Here is a 16,878-nt window from a genome sequence, read left to right as displayed (position 1 = left end):
GCCTTCGGTATCACTGGAAAACTACTTTGCTGGATTTTGGTGACTTTCTCACTAACCAAAAACAGAGAGTTGTGCTTGGGGAGTTCAAGTCCAGCTGGGCAAATATAACTAGCGGTGTACCACAGGGTAGTGTCTTGGGTCCACTTTTGTTCATCCTCTATATAAACGATTTGCCATTAGTTATCATTTACTTTCCTTGCAAGTTGTATGCAGATGACTGCAAAAGTATTGCTCATATTAAAGATGCTTCAGACTCAGACAAGCTTCAATTAGATTTAAATGCTATCACAGAATGGTCTAAAAAATGGTGCATGAAGCTAAACTACAAAAAGTGCAAAGTGATCCATATGGGTAAAAACAACCTCCAAAAAAATTACTATATATTTGATGCAGCATCTTTGACCAACGTTAACATTTTAAAATCTGAAAAAGAGCACGATCTTGGCATTACCATTACCTTGAATGGCAAATGGGACTCACACGCTTCGGAAATTGCATCTAAAGCTAACAACATTTTAGGACGGATAAAAAAAATACATTCATAAGCAGAGACGCAAAACTTTGGAAGAAATTATACACAGTGTATATAAGGCCACATTTAGAATTTGCTACTCCAGCCTGTAATAATTATTCAAAATTTGCAATACAACGCATAGAACGTATCCAGAAAAGAGCTACAAAAGTACCTCACAGCCTAAAAAAATTCCGGTATGAAGATTGCCTGCAGGTTCTTAATTTAGACACTTTAACAACCAGAAGAACTCCTTTCGACTGCATTCAATATTTTAAAATTGAAAGTAAAATTGATAGAGTGACTTGGCAAATTGAACCATTTACAGTAGAACCTAAGTATGGTCAGTTGGGAAATAACAGTTAACTGTGAAATACGTCACAACTTTTTTACAAACAGAGTAGCAAATTCGTGGAACCATCTTTCGGATGATGTTGTTCAGCAAACTTTGGTCGATCTTTTTAAAGCTCATTACAATAGGTTTTTACCTATTGTAATGAGCTTTAAAACCACTAACTTATTTAAAATGTTAAATGTAATTTCCTGCTTACATATATATATATATATATATATATATATATATATATATATATATATATATATATATATATATATATATATATATATATATATATATATATATATATATATATGTATGTATATATATATATATATATATATATATATATATATATATATATATATATATATATATATATATATATATATATATATATACAAACACACACACACACATACATTCGTCACAAATAGAGGAAGTTTTTTTTAACAGCGAAAAGCTGAAAAATAGATATATGAGGAAAAGAAAAACAAATAAAAATTGTTCAAAATAGAAGATTTAAAAAAAAACAATGAAAATATTAAAGAATATAAATTGAAGAAAAATATTAAATAAACAGACCAACTAAAAAAAGTTTAAAAGAAAAAATGTTCATGATATATTTGAAAATAAAAAACTTTAATAAGTTGTTAAAATAAATCAAAGAGAACAGTTTTTAAGTTATACTAATTTATGTTGTTTGCATTGTAGTCTTTAACAGGAAGATGTGCCATCGCACGTCTTTTTATGACCAGACAAATCACATTTTGCTTTGATGATTTGACTGCGGTTATTTCAAAAAACATTTTAAAAATGCGCTGAATGAAAAATATTCTGAATTATACCTTAACTGAAATAAATTACATCAAAACTTCTTAACAAACGTTTTATGTTAGTGAAAAGCTTTTAAATAAAGTATTAATTTACTGATAATTAATTTTTAAAAGTATAATTGACAGTTGTATATATTTTTTTAAATTTATATTATATAAATTGTTTAAGTATACATTTTTTATAATAAATGTTTTCAAAAAATAAAAAACTGTTTTGTTTTTATAAACAGTGATATTCTACAACAACAAAAGTCTCTAAAACGAATTTTAATATAAGAATAATTAAAGTTAATATATTTAAAAAGATAAACTAAATTTCGTTGGAAAAACAAACAAACAAATGTTTTAGAAAGCCGTTTCAATTAAATAATTTTGATTTAAATGCTTTTATATTATCGAAGCGCTTTATAATGAAGTAATAAAACACTTCTAATGAATTTTTATAATAAGTATTTATATATAACTGTTTTTTTTTTTTTTTACTTATATAATTATGTATTTGTTATGATAAATGTTAATCTTTTAAAACATATTTAAAAATACAAATATTAAAACAAAGAATAAAATGGTTTTTTAATGTGTAAATTAAATAAATTTAGCATTTTAGTTTGATGAGTTTTGTTTTAGTTTGGTTATGTATATGTATATTTTTTTTGTGTTTTTGCTTTAGTTAAGTTTTTATTTTATTTTCTCTTTCGTTAAGATTTTTTTTAGATAAGTTTAGGTAAGAGCATTTTTAAATTTTGAAAATATGTCAAAAGCCGTAGTCAAATCGTCAAAAAATTTTTTTTGCGTGGTCATATAATTGTGTGCGATCGCATGTCTTTCTGTGAAATACTGCATTGTTTATTTTGTCAAGTATTTTTGTGTATTATTTAAAATGTCATTTATTTTTATGTATTGTTTAAAATGTCGTGTATTTTTTGTATTTTTGTGTATGTTTTGTTCATACTGTTGTGTAATTTTGTGCATCATTTATATTGATGTGTACATTTGTGTATTGTTTTTATTGCGGTTTTTTTTTTTGGTGTTGTTGCTAATTTTAATTGTTGCAGTTTATATTTGTTACTAGTATTCAAGTGATTGCTAGTTTATCTCATCATAACTTTTAATCTATTTCTTTTCTTTTTTTATTTTCTATCATCCTTCTAATTGTTAAAGGTTATATCATTCATTCATTATCTCTCATACCAGCTCATTCACTTTTTCCTTTTTTTGTGTTATTAGTCTTGCTTTTTTAATAGTTATTGTTCTTCTTTTTTCTGATTTTTTTTGTCACTATCTATATTATTACTCTTTTTTGTTTGTTTGTTTTTTGCTTTATTTGTTTATTTTATTAAGGTGTCACTCCAATGACTAGTTTTTAACTATACAAGTGACAACAAACCTATTTTTGTAAAATTATAAACAAATTTGTAATTTTTTCAATTTTATGGTTATATAAATAGTTAAAGATTTATATATATATATATATATATATATATATATATATATATATATATATATATATATATATATATATATATATATATATATATAATATATATATATATATATATATATATGGTGCATTCCTTAGAAACTTTGAAAAAATGGTGATTTAAAAAATCTTTCTTTGACTGTTTATAATATATACTTTATATGTTCTAAAGTTGATATAAATGTAAATTCAAAATTTAACTATGAGACACCTTCACACTGCCAAAACTCTGAAATTTTCTCATTTTCTAAAATCAATAAAGTACATTTAATAATATTATACTTTAAGTATATGCGATTGCAATTTTTCTTCTTTCTTTTTGCGTATCAAAAGTTTTTTGATACGCAAAGGAAGAAGGTAGATGAACTATTTCATAACAAAAAAGATTTTTAACCAAAAGTAAATAATTAATACAAATATTTGGCGAGAATAGTGAAAAAAAAAATGTTACATCAGTAAGAAAAAAAATATAAAAACGCGATTGTCAAAGTAAAAAATTTAAATTAAAAAATTTTTTTTTTAATAAAATGTAACTCTTGATTATTTAAAACAAACTTTTGTTATTATTTTTCTATCAAAGAAAATTGATTCCAAATTTTATACTTAAAGTTGCATTACGTCAGTAACTACTTTGTAAAGTGATTAAAACAATCTTATTGATGTAACGCAACTCTAAATAACAATGAATTACATTACCACAGAATTTTTATTTTTTTATAATTTGAAAATTGTACTTGCAAGTATTAGATTTTCTTTTGAAAAATTAAATTACCATGCTGTGAGTTTTATTTTTTAATTGTTTAATAATCAGGTCGCTCAAGTTATATTAAAATTACCATACTGTGAGTTTTATTTTTTAATTGTTTAATAATCAGGTCGCTCAAGTTATAATAGTATTAAAAATGTAATTTTGTTTTTATCATGTAGTAGGACACCAAAAGAAAGTCTGCAAAATAAAGGAAATAGAATCCAGAGCAAAACAAAACTCTTAATGCAGGTTATTCAAAAACTTATAGACAAAGATTAAAAATTTCACTCAATGATGAGCAAAGGAAAATAAGAAATACAAAAAATAGCGAAAGATAAAAGAAGTATAGAGAAAAGAAGAGAACTGCTGTGCGATCAACAAATAAGACAAGTCTTTTTTCTTGTCCTCAAGTCAAAGGTAAGTTTATGAAAAAAGTAAAAAATGCCTTAGTTGGATCTCCAGAACAATATACTTCCATTTTGAAAACATTATTAGCTGAAAATCAATCGTTTAAGTTAAATTGCAGCAACTGTAAATCAACTGTAAATCACTGTGTATCAGATGATACTATAAAATTAGCGCAAAGTTTTTATCTAAGCGATGATATAAGTACAATATCACCAATCATATCAGACTTTGTTAAAGTTTGTGAAGGCGGAATTAAAAAAAACTTAGTGCTAAACATTTGATTTATCCTATAAAGGAAGTTTATGGAATGTTTAAAAAACAGAATCCAAGGTTTATTATTGGATTAACAAACTTTTTTTACTTAAGACCATGTAATGTTTTCATGAACTATTGCGAATAGAGTATGGATGCACTTAACATTCAAATATTGAAGTATGAAATTGAGAGTTTAAATAATCAAGTAACTTGGCAAAAATGGGTTAAAACTGAATTAAAAAAGAATCGTCCTAACGTTTATTGCAATATCCAGAAAGTCTTTAAGTCTGGGCCGATAAGTGAATTATTATATGAGTTATACAAACTAGCTCCTGATGTTTTGGATCACACATGTACAAATTAATCAAGCTAAACTATATTGTCAAATGATTGATATATGTATACAAAAGAATTCTAACCAAGCTGTCGTAGAAGTTGATTTTGCAGAAAACTTTATATGCATCACTCAAAACGAACCACAAAGCGCTCATTACGGCCAGACTCCAATTTCAATCTTCACCTCGTTTGTATATCATCGGTGTCATTTGCAGTCACTTGCAATTGCATCGGACCATCAGAAACATTCAAATTAAATCCGTGATTCCGTTTATTGATTTCATTATGGAGTAGCTACCAGAAACAGTTCAACAAGTTACATTTTGGAGTGATAATGCAACATCTCAGTTCAAAAACAAGTATATAATGGAATCGTTTAAAATGTTACAAAAACGACACAGATGAAAATTTAATGGGCTTTTTTTGCACCCATGCATTTTGGCCTAAAATATCAAAGTAACAACAGCATCCCAATTTGCAAAGGCAGCAGAAAATATGGATGTCAAGGTTATTTTGGTTGATGTTGATAAAATTAAAAAACGCAATAAAAAGATTGGATTGTCAAAATTAATTTCTTCATCAAAATCATTACCAGGAATAAAAAAAAAAAATTATTTCGAAGTTAAAACTATGAGCAAAAAAATAGAAAGTTATTGAGAAAATTATTGGCAAAACAATGCACCTTGTTTGATTTAAAATATCTATTTGCTTATTAACTAACTAAAGTTTATATTATGAAACTGTGATTAGAGTGGAAAGAGAATAAGAAAACAAGATTGGATTTTTCATTTTTGGATTGTTTGGTGTAATTATTTCTGTTCAATGTGACAGCATTTTACGACCTTTACTCTCGAAGTGTTTATAAAGGATTCACACAAATATTTACCAAATTTTAAAATTAAAGTTAAAGCAACCGAATAGTTATTTTTTGTTATTAGAATTTTTATTTCGAATTAAAAAAAAAAAAATCTTCGGCGTTTAAGCGCCTTTTCATTTTGGCGCCCAAAGGCTACGCCACAAGGTTTGCAGGAATTATATAATATATTTAATATACCAATTTTATCAGTAGTAAATGTTATTAAAAAATAAAATAAAACTTGACTAAATTAGCATGTTTTAAAACAAGTATGATTCTCTGAGTTAGAGCGTTATGTCAGTAACGTAACATCAGTAATTAATGAACTTCAGAATAATATCTTCTGCAAAGGGAATTAATCTATATAGCTTATATGTACAACAAATCATCTACATAAATCTTTAATTCAAAGTAATTTTTCAGTTTTTTTTTTTTTAACTTTCAGAGAAACTTGAAGTCAAGTGTTAATATTAGAAAAATAGCAGATCGCAGCGTTACGTCAGTAACGAACATATATCTATCTACTTGAAGATAAATACGAATAGTCTGGAAATTTTATATATACACCAGTATTACTTATATATATAAATACATTTTGACTTTTATTACGAGGATCTAATATAAAGGAAATTATTTAAATTAGGTATGAAACTTGCAAGCGTTACATCAGTAACTATGGAATGCACCATATGTATGTATATATATATATATATATATATATATATATATATATATATATATATATATATATATATATATATATATATATATATATATATATATATATATATATATATTGGTGGTTCAAAAAACAATATTTTCAAAAATATTTTATCATATAAAAAATATTAAGGCTCTCACCTTAATATGTTTTATATGATAAAATAACACTGTATTTAAAAGTTATTTTGAATAAAAAATATTTTTAATGGTGCCTCAAGACCCTTGAACATTTAATAGGTCCCAAATATGAATTTAAAAAAAGTTTTTTAAAGGTATATTTTGTTGGGTTTCAAAAGAAGCGAAATTATATAAAAACTTTAAAAATAATTATTGTTTTATAAAAAAACATTGATAAAAAATCATAACTAAAAAACTTTGTAAAAACTCATATTTTTTATTTTTAGTTTAAAAACAAAATTTTCTATGTAGTAAAATCTAAAATATAATTTTTGAAAAAAAAAATTTTTCAATAGTATTAGGGACTCTTTAAATGTTCAAGGGTCTTGAGGTACCCTTAAAAGTATATTTTATACAAATAACTTTAAAATCCAGTATTATTTTATTAAATAGAACACAATAAGGTGCAAGCTGCAGGTGTTTTTTCAAAATGTTGTTTTTTGAACCACCATAATATATATATATATATATATATATATATATATATATATATATATATATATATATATATATATATATATATATATATATATCAGGCTTTCACCTAATGGGATTTCACCTAATGGAATTATATGACCATGCAAATAATATTTTGTTTTGACAATTTGACCATAGCTTTTAGCTTTTTTTTTCAAAATTATAAAATGCGCTGAATTAACTAAAAAAACTTTATTTAAAAAAATAAAATATTAGCGAAAGAGAAATAAGAAAAAACCTAACTAAAACTAAAACATAAAAAAATATATAACTTAACCAAAATTAAAACTCAACAAACTAAAATGCTAAGTTTATTTAAATCATGCTCTTAATTACATTTTTGGAATAATAAACTTTGAATCTTTACTAATTTTTATATAATAACGGGTGATGCGGAAGTTATCGGACAAATCCTAATTTCATTATTTAAGCATAATAATTAGTTTTTGTGGTTTTATGCGTAGGCATAAACGTTCTATAAATTATAAACTTTATTATTTGAAACACAATTATTTAAAATGAGGTTAAATGCAGCTGAACAAGAATCTTTTCGAAAGCGACTAAAAATGTTTTTTGTAAATAAACCTAATATAAAAAAAAAAAAATCTTAAATTGTTTTGAAAAGGAAGGTTATTTTGCTCGAAGTACAATATATGATAACCTAAAAAGACTTAAAACTGTTCAATCGTTTTCTGATAGAAAGCACCCTGGTCGTCCGACATCCTGGACTAGAGAAAAGAAAGCCGAATTAACGAGACTTGTCAACAATCGAAAAGGGGTCAGTCAGAGAAAAATAGTTATTAAATTCAATGTAAATCAATCAACAATTGGTCGTCAGTTAAAAAAAAAGAATATTAAATATAGAAAACTTGAAAAGACTCCAAAATACACTATAGAACAACAAATAAAGGCAAAAAAAAGAGGCAGGAAACTAGTTAACCAACTCTATAACACAAAATCACTTCTAGTCATCGATGACGAAAAATACTTTTGTTTTTCAAGGGACAACATGCCTGGAAATTCTGGATACTACACAAACAACAAAAAGACATGTCCAGAAAGTGTTCGTTTTATAGGAAAAGAGAAATTTCCAAAAAAATTATTAATGTAGATAGCCATATCTGACCGTGGTATGTCCGAGCCATTGTTTCGCACTTCCAAGGCTGTAGCGATCAATTCATCATTCTATATATATATTTTTTTTATTCACCTCCTCAAGGCCGAGAAGGCCACTACAGATGAGGAGGCTACTTATTAGTGGTTAATAACCCTCTCTCAACTCTATAGCTCCGAAACACGAACCTTGACGAACAAGGCCGCTGCGCGGAGAAACAAGTTGAGCGCGGTACTACCAGGGACGTGGTGGGGATCGAACTCTGAACCTCTCGCTTATGAAGCGAGCGCTTGACCACTACACCACTACCGCATTACTACATATTAATGAATGTTTAGAAAAACGACTTCTTCCATTTATTCACAAGTATCATGGAGACTTTAACTATTTATTTTGGCCAGATTTAGCAAATTCTCATTATTCTAAAGATTCTCTAAATTGGATGGACCAATATGTCTATTACGTTGATAAAGAATCCAATCCCCCAAATGTGCCTCAAGCACGACCAATTGAAAATTTTTGGGGACATTTGGCGCAGAAGGTTTACGAGGGAGATTGGCAAGCTTCAACATAGCAAGTTTTGATTGATCGCATTAAACTAAAACTACAAGAAATTGATTTAAACTTTTTACAGTCGCATATGAAAGGTGTCAGAGCAAAATTGACATCAAATGCAGATGGTGGTGTTTTTTCATATAAAAAATAATATATTTTTATTAAAAGATAAATGCTTTATTTAAAAAAAATATAATACTATATAATTTTTTTATTTATAAATAAGTTATTGACGTTTTTATTTTGTCCGATAACTTCCGCATCACCCGTTATTATGGGAAATCCTTAATTAAAGGAACAGTTTACTTCTGATGATTGTTTAAAAAATAATTGCGTTTAATTTAAATTATAGTGTTGTTTTTTTTTTTACTAAATTAAAAATATAAGTTTCCATTTAAATACACACTAGTAAATAATTTTGCATTAAAAACCATTTCATGCTTTTTTAAACATTTATATATTTTATATATACAGTATCGGACAAAACGAGTGCAACCAAATAATGCTAATTTAGTTTCTTTATATAAAAGTGCTGCATTTTTTCAATTTAGAGAAACAGCTATGTAACTGTTTAGAGACAAAGTGCTTCAAGTTTTATTCATCACAAAGTTCATTATTTGTACACGAAAATTAATAAATTATTCAAAAGTGTTAAAAAAAGTTGATTTCCTTCTGGACAAAACAAGTGCAACTCGACAAAATGTTGACCAAGCTGTATTTCGCTATCATTATTTCGTGGCGAATCCTTTGTTGTCGATCACAGCCTTGCATCTTCGAGGCAAAGATTCGATCAGGTGATCAATGAAACTTTGTGGAATCGCTGCTTAGACCTTTTGGATTTGTTCAAACAGTTGGTCCTTATTATGAACACCTTCACGATTAATTCTGCGGTTGACGATTTCCCACAGGTTCTTGATAGAGTTGAGACCTGGAAATTGAGGCGGCCAATTCATTACCGATAGGTGGTTGTCTTGAAACCACTGCTTGACTACTTTTGCAGTGTGTTTCAGATCGTTGTCTTGTTGAAAAACCCATTTTATTGGCATTTTCCATTCAGCATGAGGTAACATAACATCTTTCAGGATGTTTTTATACATGAAACGGTCCATTATTCCATGGTTTTGATGTATTGGACCTAGACTGTTAGCAGAAAAACACCCCCAGACCATAACATTGCCTCCACCATGCTTCACGGTCTTATGGCAGTAACGTAAATTGAGGCGTTTTCCGGCCGGTTGATGTACACGGCAAATGCCATCGCTCCCAATGATGTTGAACTTCGATTCATCACTGAACGGGGCAGTTCGCCATTTCTGCACATTCCAGTCAATATGAGATGTAGCAAACAGGAGTCTTTTCTTCTGGTTTTTTTAGTGAAATCAGCGGTTTGTTTGCAGGGAGTCGAGAAAACAATCCAGCTTCAACAGCACGTCGTCTGATTGTTCGGTCCGATACAGGCAGCTCTAATTGCTTTTGTATCTCGACTGATGATATCCAGGGATCCTTTTTGACGGATCTGACAATCAAAGAATCCTCTCTAGAAGTGGTGGAACGCGGTCTTCCACCTTAGTTATCTGCTGCCAACCTCCCCTTAAAATGATATTTGGAACATAGTCTTGATACGGTCCATTTTTTCACGCGATATTTATCACAAATACTTTTTTGTGACATTCCATTTACGTAATTGCCAATAATTTTCTTTCTTAGTTCCAATCCAAGACTGTCGGGAGCCATTTTTGCACTTGAAGTCATAAAAATAATAAAAATAAATAATCACGCTTCTCAAGGCTAACCGTGTTACATTTACCTTGTGATGATACAATAATGCTCTGTGGAACACAACGTCTTGGTTGGATGTGGACTGTATTGATGTAATGAAACACTTATTTTATTTCACTTCTTGTATTGATGTTCTTTGATAAAACACTTTGATAAAACTCACTTCGATAAACTGTCTTGATAATACTGACTGATTGACTTCCATATACTGACTGAATTACATGTCGATTTACATGTCTCTTATATAGTAAAATGAACCTGTGTGAACCATTTCTGGAAGATTCTAGATGCTTCTTTTCGATGCTTCTGGAAGCTTCTGGATGCTTCTGAATGTTTCTGGATACTTCTGGATGCTACTGGATGCTTCCAGATGCTTCTTCTGGAAACTTCTGGAAGCTTCTGCATGCTTCTGGAAACTCCTTTAAACTTCTGGATACTTCCTTTAATTATTAAAAAACTTCCGTGACGTTGACACAGACCAGACTTAAGAAAATAAAACAAACCAAACAAGTTGCACTTGTTTTGTCCGCTGCAAAATGGCACTTGTCAACGAAATTCTGCCTGTGTGCTGTCACCTGTCAGCTGATTGCTCATGTCATGGCATGCTATGACTCCAGACTCCTGAACTGTTTGCTGTGGTAGTATAGTTTGTTTCGTTTTTAAGACATGTAAAATTAGGAACACTTTTTAGCATTGTTTGATGTTGGTTGCAAATGTTTTGTCCAATACTGTTTGTGTGTATATATTTATATATATATATATATATATATATATATATATATATATATATATATATATATATATATATATATATATATATATATATATATATATATATATATATTTAAAGATTTTCATTTATCATAAGAAATATAATTATATATATAAACTACATTCATTAATACTTTAATACTTTATGTAAAAACTCATTGCAATTGTTTTGATACTTCATTAAAAAGTGTTTCAATAATGTAAAAGCATTTTTTCTGGTCTCTATATTTAATTCCTCATACTATTGTATTTAATTCTTTTTACTTAATTCTTCTGGTCTTTGTATTTAGTTCTAAATTTATAATTTTGTATTAATACATTTTCTTTTCTATTCTCTTACGGTATGTTTAATTTTTAAGATTATAAATAATTTTATTTTATTTTTAGTTACACAATCAAATAATGAGTTACTCATGACAACAGTTTTGACAGAATCTAACAGCACCTCTGTCGTACAAAACTCTCAGATTGTTGATTCTACAGACAATTATGATGAGCTTCCTCAAGTCAGGAATTCTTATATAAACACAGATCCAATATCTATAAGTTCTAACTGCTCTTACTCTTTGTTGTACACAGATGATAGCATTGATGTTTCCAATTATGATTTTCTACCACCAAGTGTGCCAGCAAATCAGCAAAGTATTGCAACAGATGATTGTCATTTCAATTTTGATAACTATTCTCCACTTCCACCACCAGTTCCTTTTATTGGCTCTAATCGAACTGATGATGAAAATGTTTTGGTAAACAATGATGACATGAGTTTTACTAATTATGATATTGTACCACCTCCTATTCCAGTTGAAAGCATTAATAAAAATAGCTTTACAATAACCTCATTTGATCATGATCTAGTAGATTTTCCAACTATAGATAACCATTTAAACTTTTTAAAGTCAATAAAGCAACACTCAACCAAACATAAACATATCGAAGAGTTGTCTGAAAATCTTTCAGGTAGCTCTGGCTATGTTCCTATGGATCACATTCCTAATGAAAATTTAAAAAGTATTGAGCCAGAAGAGTATATAAAAATAGTGGAGCCAGCAAAACTAACTACAATCAATCCAGGAAAGGAGTTTCGTAAATTTAACGCTCAGTCTTCAACAGATAGTATATCTTCAAATAAGGTTGATGCATGTTTAAACAATACTTCTTCAATTTTAAATTCTTCTCATTTAAATCAAGTTGGTGCTCCTAAAAATATGCACATAGAAAAGTTAAAACCTTCAGAAAATACCAGTTGTTTTGATAATGGTAGAATAAATTTATCTTATTACAACTATTATATATTATTTTTTATTGTATATCAAGTTGTTATATATTAAAATTGATTTTTTGAATATGTTTAGGTTATTTCATGGTATTAATATTTTCTTTTCTTTTTTTAGGTTTGTTTACAAAAGTTGAACCTCCTGTGGTACTCAGAGAAACAAAACCTTCTCCTGCAGTTAATAGATTTACAAAACCCACCTCTAAAACAAAGAAGTTGCTCACAGATAGCTCATATGATTATGTATCCCCAATAGGTAGTAAACATGATAACGGAAATCCAGATACTCCAAAATTTAAAATACTAAATGGCCAGCAGCCTGATAATGAACAACCTTCAATAAAACATTTTGAAAAAGGCAAATTAGGACCTAATTTACTCGCAAACAATTCTTTTGAACATTTAAATGGCACATTTCCTTTGAACAATAATACCTTGAATCACAACGAACAAAAACACTCAGAGAGCTTACCTAATTTTAAACCCATTCAAAGAGAAAATTTATGTTTTGATTCATCAAACATAGCAAATTCTAATTCTAAAGCATACCATTGTATTACTGGCAAATCAGATCAAACTAAAACTTGTTATGAAGAAAAAAACTCTGATTTATACATTGAGAGTATGGTTTATGAAAACATCAAACCAGAATCAAGTACTGTATGTTTTTTGTTGTTTGTCATTTTCTTTAATTAATATTAAAAAATAGATATATTTAATAAAAATAACGAACTTAAATTCTTTATTTTTAACAAATATATCTATTTATTGTTCTTAAAAATCAGGGATCTATTCATTTTTATTTTTTGTTGTTTTTATTACAAAAAATTGGTTTAAATGGATTACAACACTTCATTGAACTCCCATCAATTATAGTTTATTCCTTTGATAAAAATTTGCATTTTTAAATTTGTTCCTTTGATAAAAGTTGTGTTTTTGAATTTATTTTTTAAATTTACCATTAAAGTTAACTAAATTAACAAGTTAAAGAAGATGTAAATTTACTTTTAAGATTCTTGAATGTTACAGATATGTCAGAACGCTAAGCATATGTTATAATGTTATGCGTATAATAGAATGTTGTATATTTATTAGAATGTTATGCATATGTTAGAATGTAAATATATGTTAGAGTGTCACGCATATGTTAGAATGTTATGCATAGTTAGAATGTTACAAATGTATGTTAGAATGTTACAAATGTATGTTAGAATGATACAAATATGTTAGAAGCTTTTTTTGATTGATTAAAGATTTAAGTTTTTTTTTCCTTTCTTTAGATCTTAGATAAAAATGATGGTCTAACATACATTACTTGCTCTTACAATGATATAAAATCTCATTCAAAAGTTGGGGTTCAGTTATCTCGATTCACAACGATTGACACAGAAAAGTCTGAAGCTCTCAAAAATATACGATGAAATTAATTTCGATTTTTATTAAATCTTTTCATATATTATTTATTTGATAATAAAATTATTTTTCTTACATATTAAAATGCACTCACATATGCATACGCACACACAAACTGTTATGAGAATATATTATGAAATATTTTTGTCAATATTTTATGTACAGTTTTATAAAAAAAAAAATTTGTAAAACTTTAAACAAAAAATTTAAAGAACTCAAGTTTTGTTTGTTATATTTTTTACTGTCTATACTCCCATTAAAATATTATACATTTTGTCCTCTATTTGTTTTATAATTTTTTAGCTATTATGTTATTATAACTGCCTGGATTCTTATTGGATCATTATATATTATTAGTTTTGGGGACTGCACTGCCATGTCACATGTCAACATTTTTTGAGAATACCAAGTATATGCAGTTTTTATTTTTATTTATAAACTTGTATGTAAAGAAGATTTTTTCTGATTCATTATATAGATCAACCAATCAGATTTCTGTCATCTCAAGCTATGTTATGTCTGTATTTCATGATGAAGTAGAGATTGAAGACTTTGAATATGACGAGGAAAAAGGTATTTACTATTATCCATGTCCTTGTGGTGATCGATTTGAGATTTCTTCTGAAATGCTTGCTGATGGTGAAGATGTAGCAACATGTCCAAGTTGTTCACTTATAATCAAAGTTATTTATGATGTGGTAAGTAATTTAAAATTTTAATTGCTTACTTAAATATAGATATAACAAAAACATTATTACTCTGGCAGCCACTAGGAAGTGACTGGGGCCATGGCTTAAAATGAGATTTTTTGCAAACCCGACTCCGGGCCCGGCAAAGTTATAAGATTTAGTAGGGGTTGATAGCCCGCGCTAGAAAAATATTTTATATAATATTTTATAATGTATATATTATAATTTTATACTACATTAACTATTAATTAAATACTGGCATATATTTATATATTTTTATACTCTTATTTACTTCCAATAAGGTTGCAAGCAACCACTATTAAGTTATAAGTTACTTTAAAATAGAGGATAGGGTTAAAAAGCTAGGAAATGGTTAACTGAAGAATTAAAACGTCGTGGGTTGTATATAAAAGGAAAACATGAAGATGGGTAAAAGTTATAAGGGCAGATTAAAAAAAAACGTTGTATCGAACAACGTTAGTTAGAGAAGATTAAAGTGATTAAGGCCACAAATCTGGCCCCGGCTATATTTTATTAACGCCGGCCCCGGTTAAATTTCAAACCCGTTCGCTTCCTGAAAGCCATTTGGCATTGTTGTAAAGAACTTTATATAAAAGTAAAGTAGTCAGTAATTTTGCCCTGTAAGTTAAATTTACAAGTGTTACATATAACTTAAAGATTGCGCTGAAAACATAAAAACATCTGTAACCCTTACTCTAACTCTAAACCTTTTAATGATTGTGCTGAGAGCATATAAAAACCAGTAACCCTGACTCTAACCCTAAACCTGACTTAATATTTGTACTAAAAACATATAAAAACCTGTAACTTTTCTTTACCCACAATTAAGCAAATTTAAAAAAAAAACAAAAAAACAATACCACTCCATATGTATACTATACTCACTTTATAGACACTTTCATATGTATACTATACTCACTTTATACTTGTTACTGTGTATTAAACTTCCGATTTTTGCATTAACAACACTTTCAAAAATGATAGCAAAAGTTTTGCGTAATAAGTAAATAACATTTATGGAAACCTTTTGAATGTTGATCAAATAAGTTTTAATATATAACTTTCGAAAATGACTCACTTTCTTTATTTTTATTATAATTATTTTTTTCTGTGCGTTGCTTGGTTACAGCCAGTCATTTTTAATATTATTTTTATAGTGTTAACTTTGAAGTAAAAATATGTTAACTATATAATTTGCTATTTTACAATACTTTGATTTTTGCATTTTGTTTATTTACTTTTTTATTAATTTTAATGCTAACATTCTGAAGATAAATTATATATTCAGCTAAATGCAGTTCAGTAATTCAAACAATATCATATAAGTTATATAACTTTAATAATTTTTGTTAAAAAAATTATTTGACTGCAATAGTAATTGAGAATATTTTTGCTCTTCCAGAAGTGTTGTTTATCGACATAATCGTCAATGGCATCGACGTTTTTGCTTTAGTTAACTGTTTTTTCTTAAAGTTTTCAAACCTGTTTTAAAGTGTGTTTTGATTGTTGTAACCGAGCAACTGTCAAATTACAAACTATTGAAGTTTGTTTGGATACGCAGATGTTCAATATATATTTTAATATGATAATTATTATTCAAATGTATATTTTTTTCATTTTTAGGATGATTTTATGAAAGGTGAAGAAGTAGTAACAACTTCAAAGCGTTCTTTAGAAAAAGTTTAACTAGCTAAATTCATGCTTCGTAACATCGTAAAAGTTTCGTAACATTGTAATAAAAACAGATAAAAAATTTTGATGTATATTTGTATAAATATGCAAATGGTGGTTAATTCATCTAATAACTAACTTTCTTAATTATTCTATCGTCTTTACATCTATCGTCATAATCTTTGATCGGACAGTCTTTAGTTGATATTGAAAACCAATGTAAACCTACTAGTGTCGAAATGTAATTGGCAACAACCATAATTTGAACATAAAAATAATTATTTATTGTTTAAGCGATCAGCTCGTTTTTTTTTTTACCGTTTAATTTACTTTTCAAACCAAAAAAATTATTGGTTTTTTTTGCCTTTGCATATATATTGCTTTCCTAATTACTTTCATGAAAGATTCCTTATGAAATTATAAATATGGTGATAAAATGAGGGTG

The 16,878-nt window shown here is 27.5% G+C and overlaps 2 protein-coding genes across 9 annotated transcripts in view; both read left to right on the top strand.

Moving 5' to 3' along the window:
• LOC100200857 (metabotropic glutamate receptor-like protein P) overlaps positions 1 to 14,271 on the top strand; it is a 54,502-nt gene extending 40,231 nt beyond the window's left edge. For 4 of the 8 annotated variants that reach the window (XM_065813203.1, XM_065813208.1, XM_065813207.1 and 1 more), the window contains exons 4-6: positions 11,751 to 12,623; positions 12,758 to 13,294; positions 13,920 to 14,271. In XM_065813203.1, the coding sequence (XP_065669275.1) occupies positions 11,751 to 12,623; positions 12,758 to 13,294; positions 13,920 to 13,930 (1,421 nt within the window). In that variant the 3' untranslated portion in view covers positions 13,931 to 14,271. Of the gene's footprint in view, positions 1 to 11,750; positions 12,624 to 12,757; positions 13,300 to 13,919 lie in introns of all 8 variants that reach the window. The other 4 variants (XM_065813202.1, XM_065813205.1, XM_065813204.1 and 1 more) reach the window with 1 other exon arrangement.
• A 233-nt stretch (positions 14,272 to 14,504) lies between these two features.
• On the top strand, positions 14,505 to 16,567 carry LOC100198523 (diphthamide biosynthesis protein 3). The gene is made up of 2 exons (XM_065813210.1): positions 14,505 to 14,750; positions 16,386 to 16,567. Exons 1-2 carry the CDS (start codon positions 14,568 to 14,570, stop codon positions 16,446 to 16,448), a joined length of 246 nt encoding a protein of 81 aa, XP_065669282.1. The 5' UTR covers positions 14,505 to 14,567; the 3' UTR covers positions 16,449 to 16,567.
• Positions 16,568 to 16,878: the final 311 nt, after the last annotated feature.

Source organism: Hydra vulgaris, chromosome 12 (genome assembly GCF_038396675.1).
Source record: "Hydra vulgaris chromosome 12, alternate assembly HydraT2T_AEP".
NCBI classification, from domain to species: domain Eukaryota; kingdom Metazoa; phylum Cnidaria; class Hydrozoa; order Anthoathecata; family Hydridae; genus Hydra; species Hydra vulgaris.
The sequence above is the reverse complement of the archived record's forward strand: the minus strand, read 5'-3'. Positions and strand labels throughout refer to the sequence as shown.

Bases quoted from the DNA above. Each gene is read 5' to 3' on its own strand.
- LOC100198523 (XM_065813210.1), top strand. From the start codon at position 14,568: ATGTCTGTATTTCATGATGAAGTAGAGATTGAAGACTTTGAATATGAC. The intron at 14,751-16,385 runs GTAAGTAATTTA...TTTCATTTTTAG, and splicing joins TCAAAGTTATTTATGATGTG to GATGATTTTATGAAAGGTGA.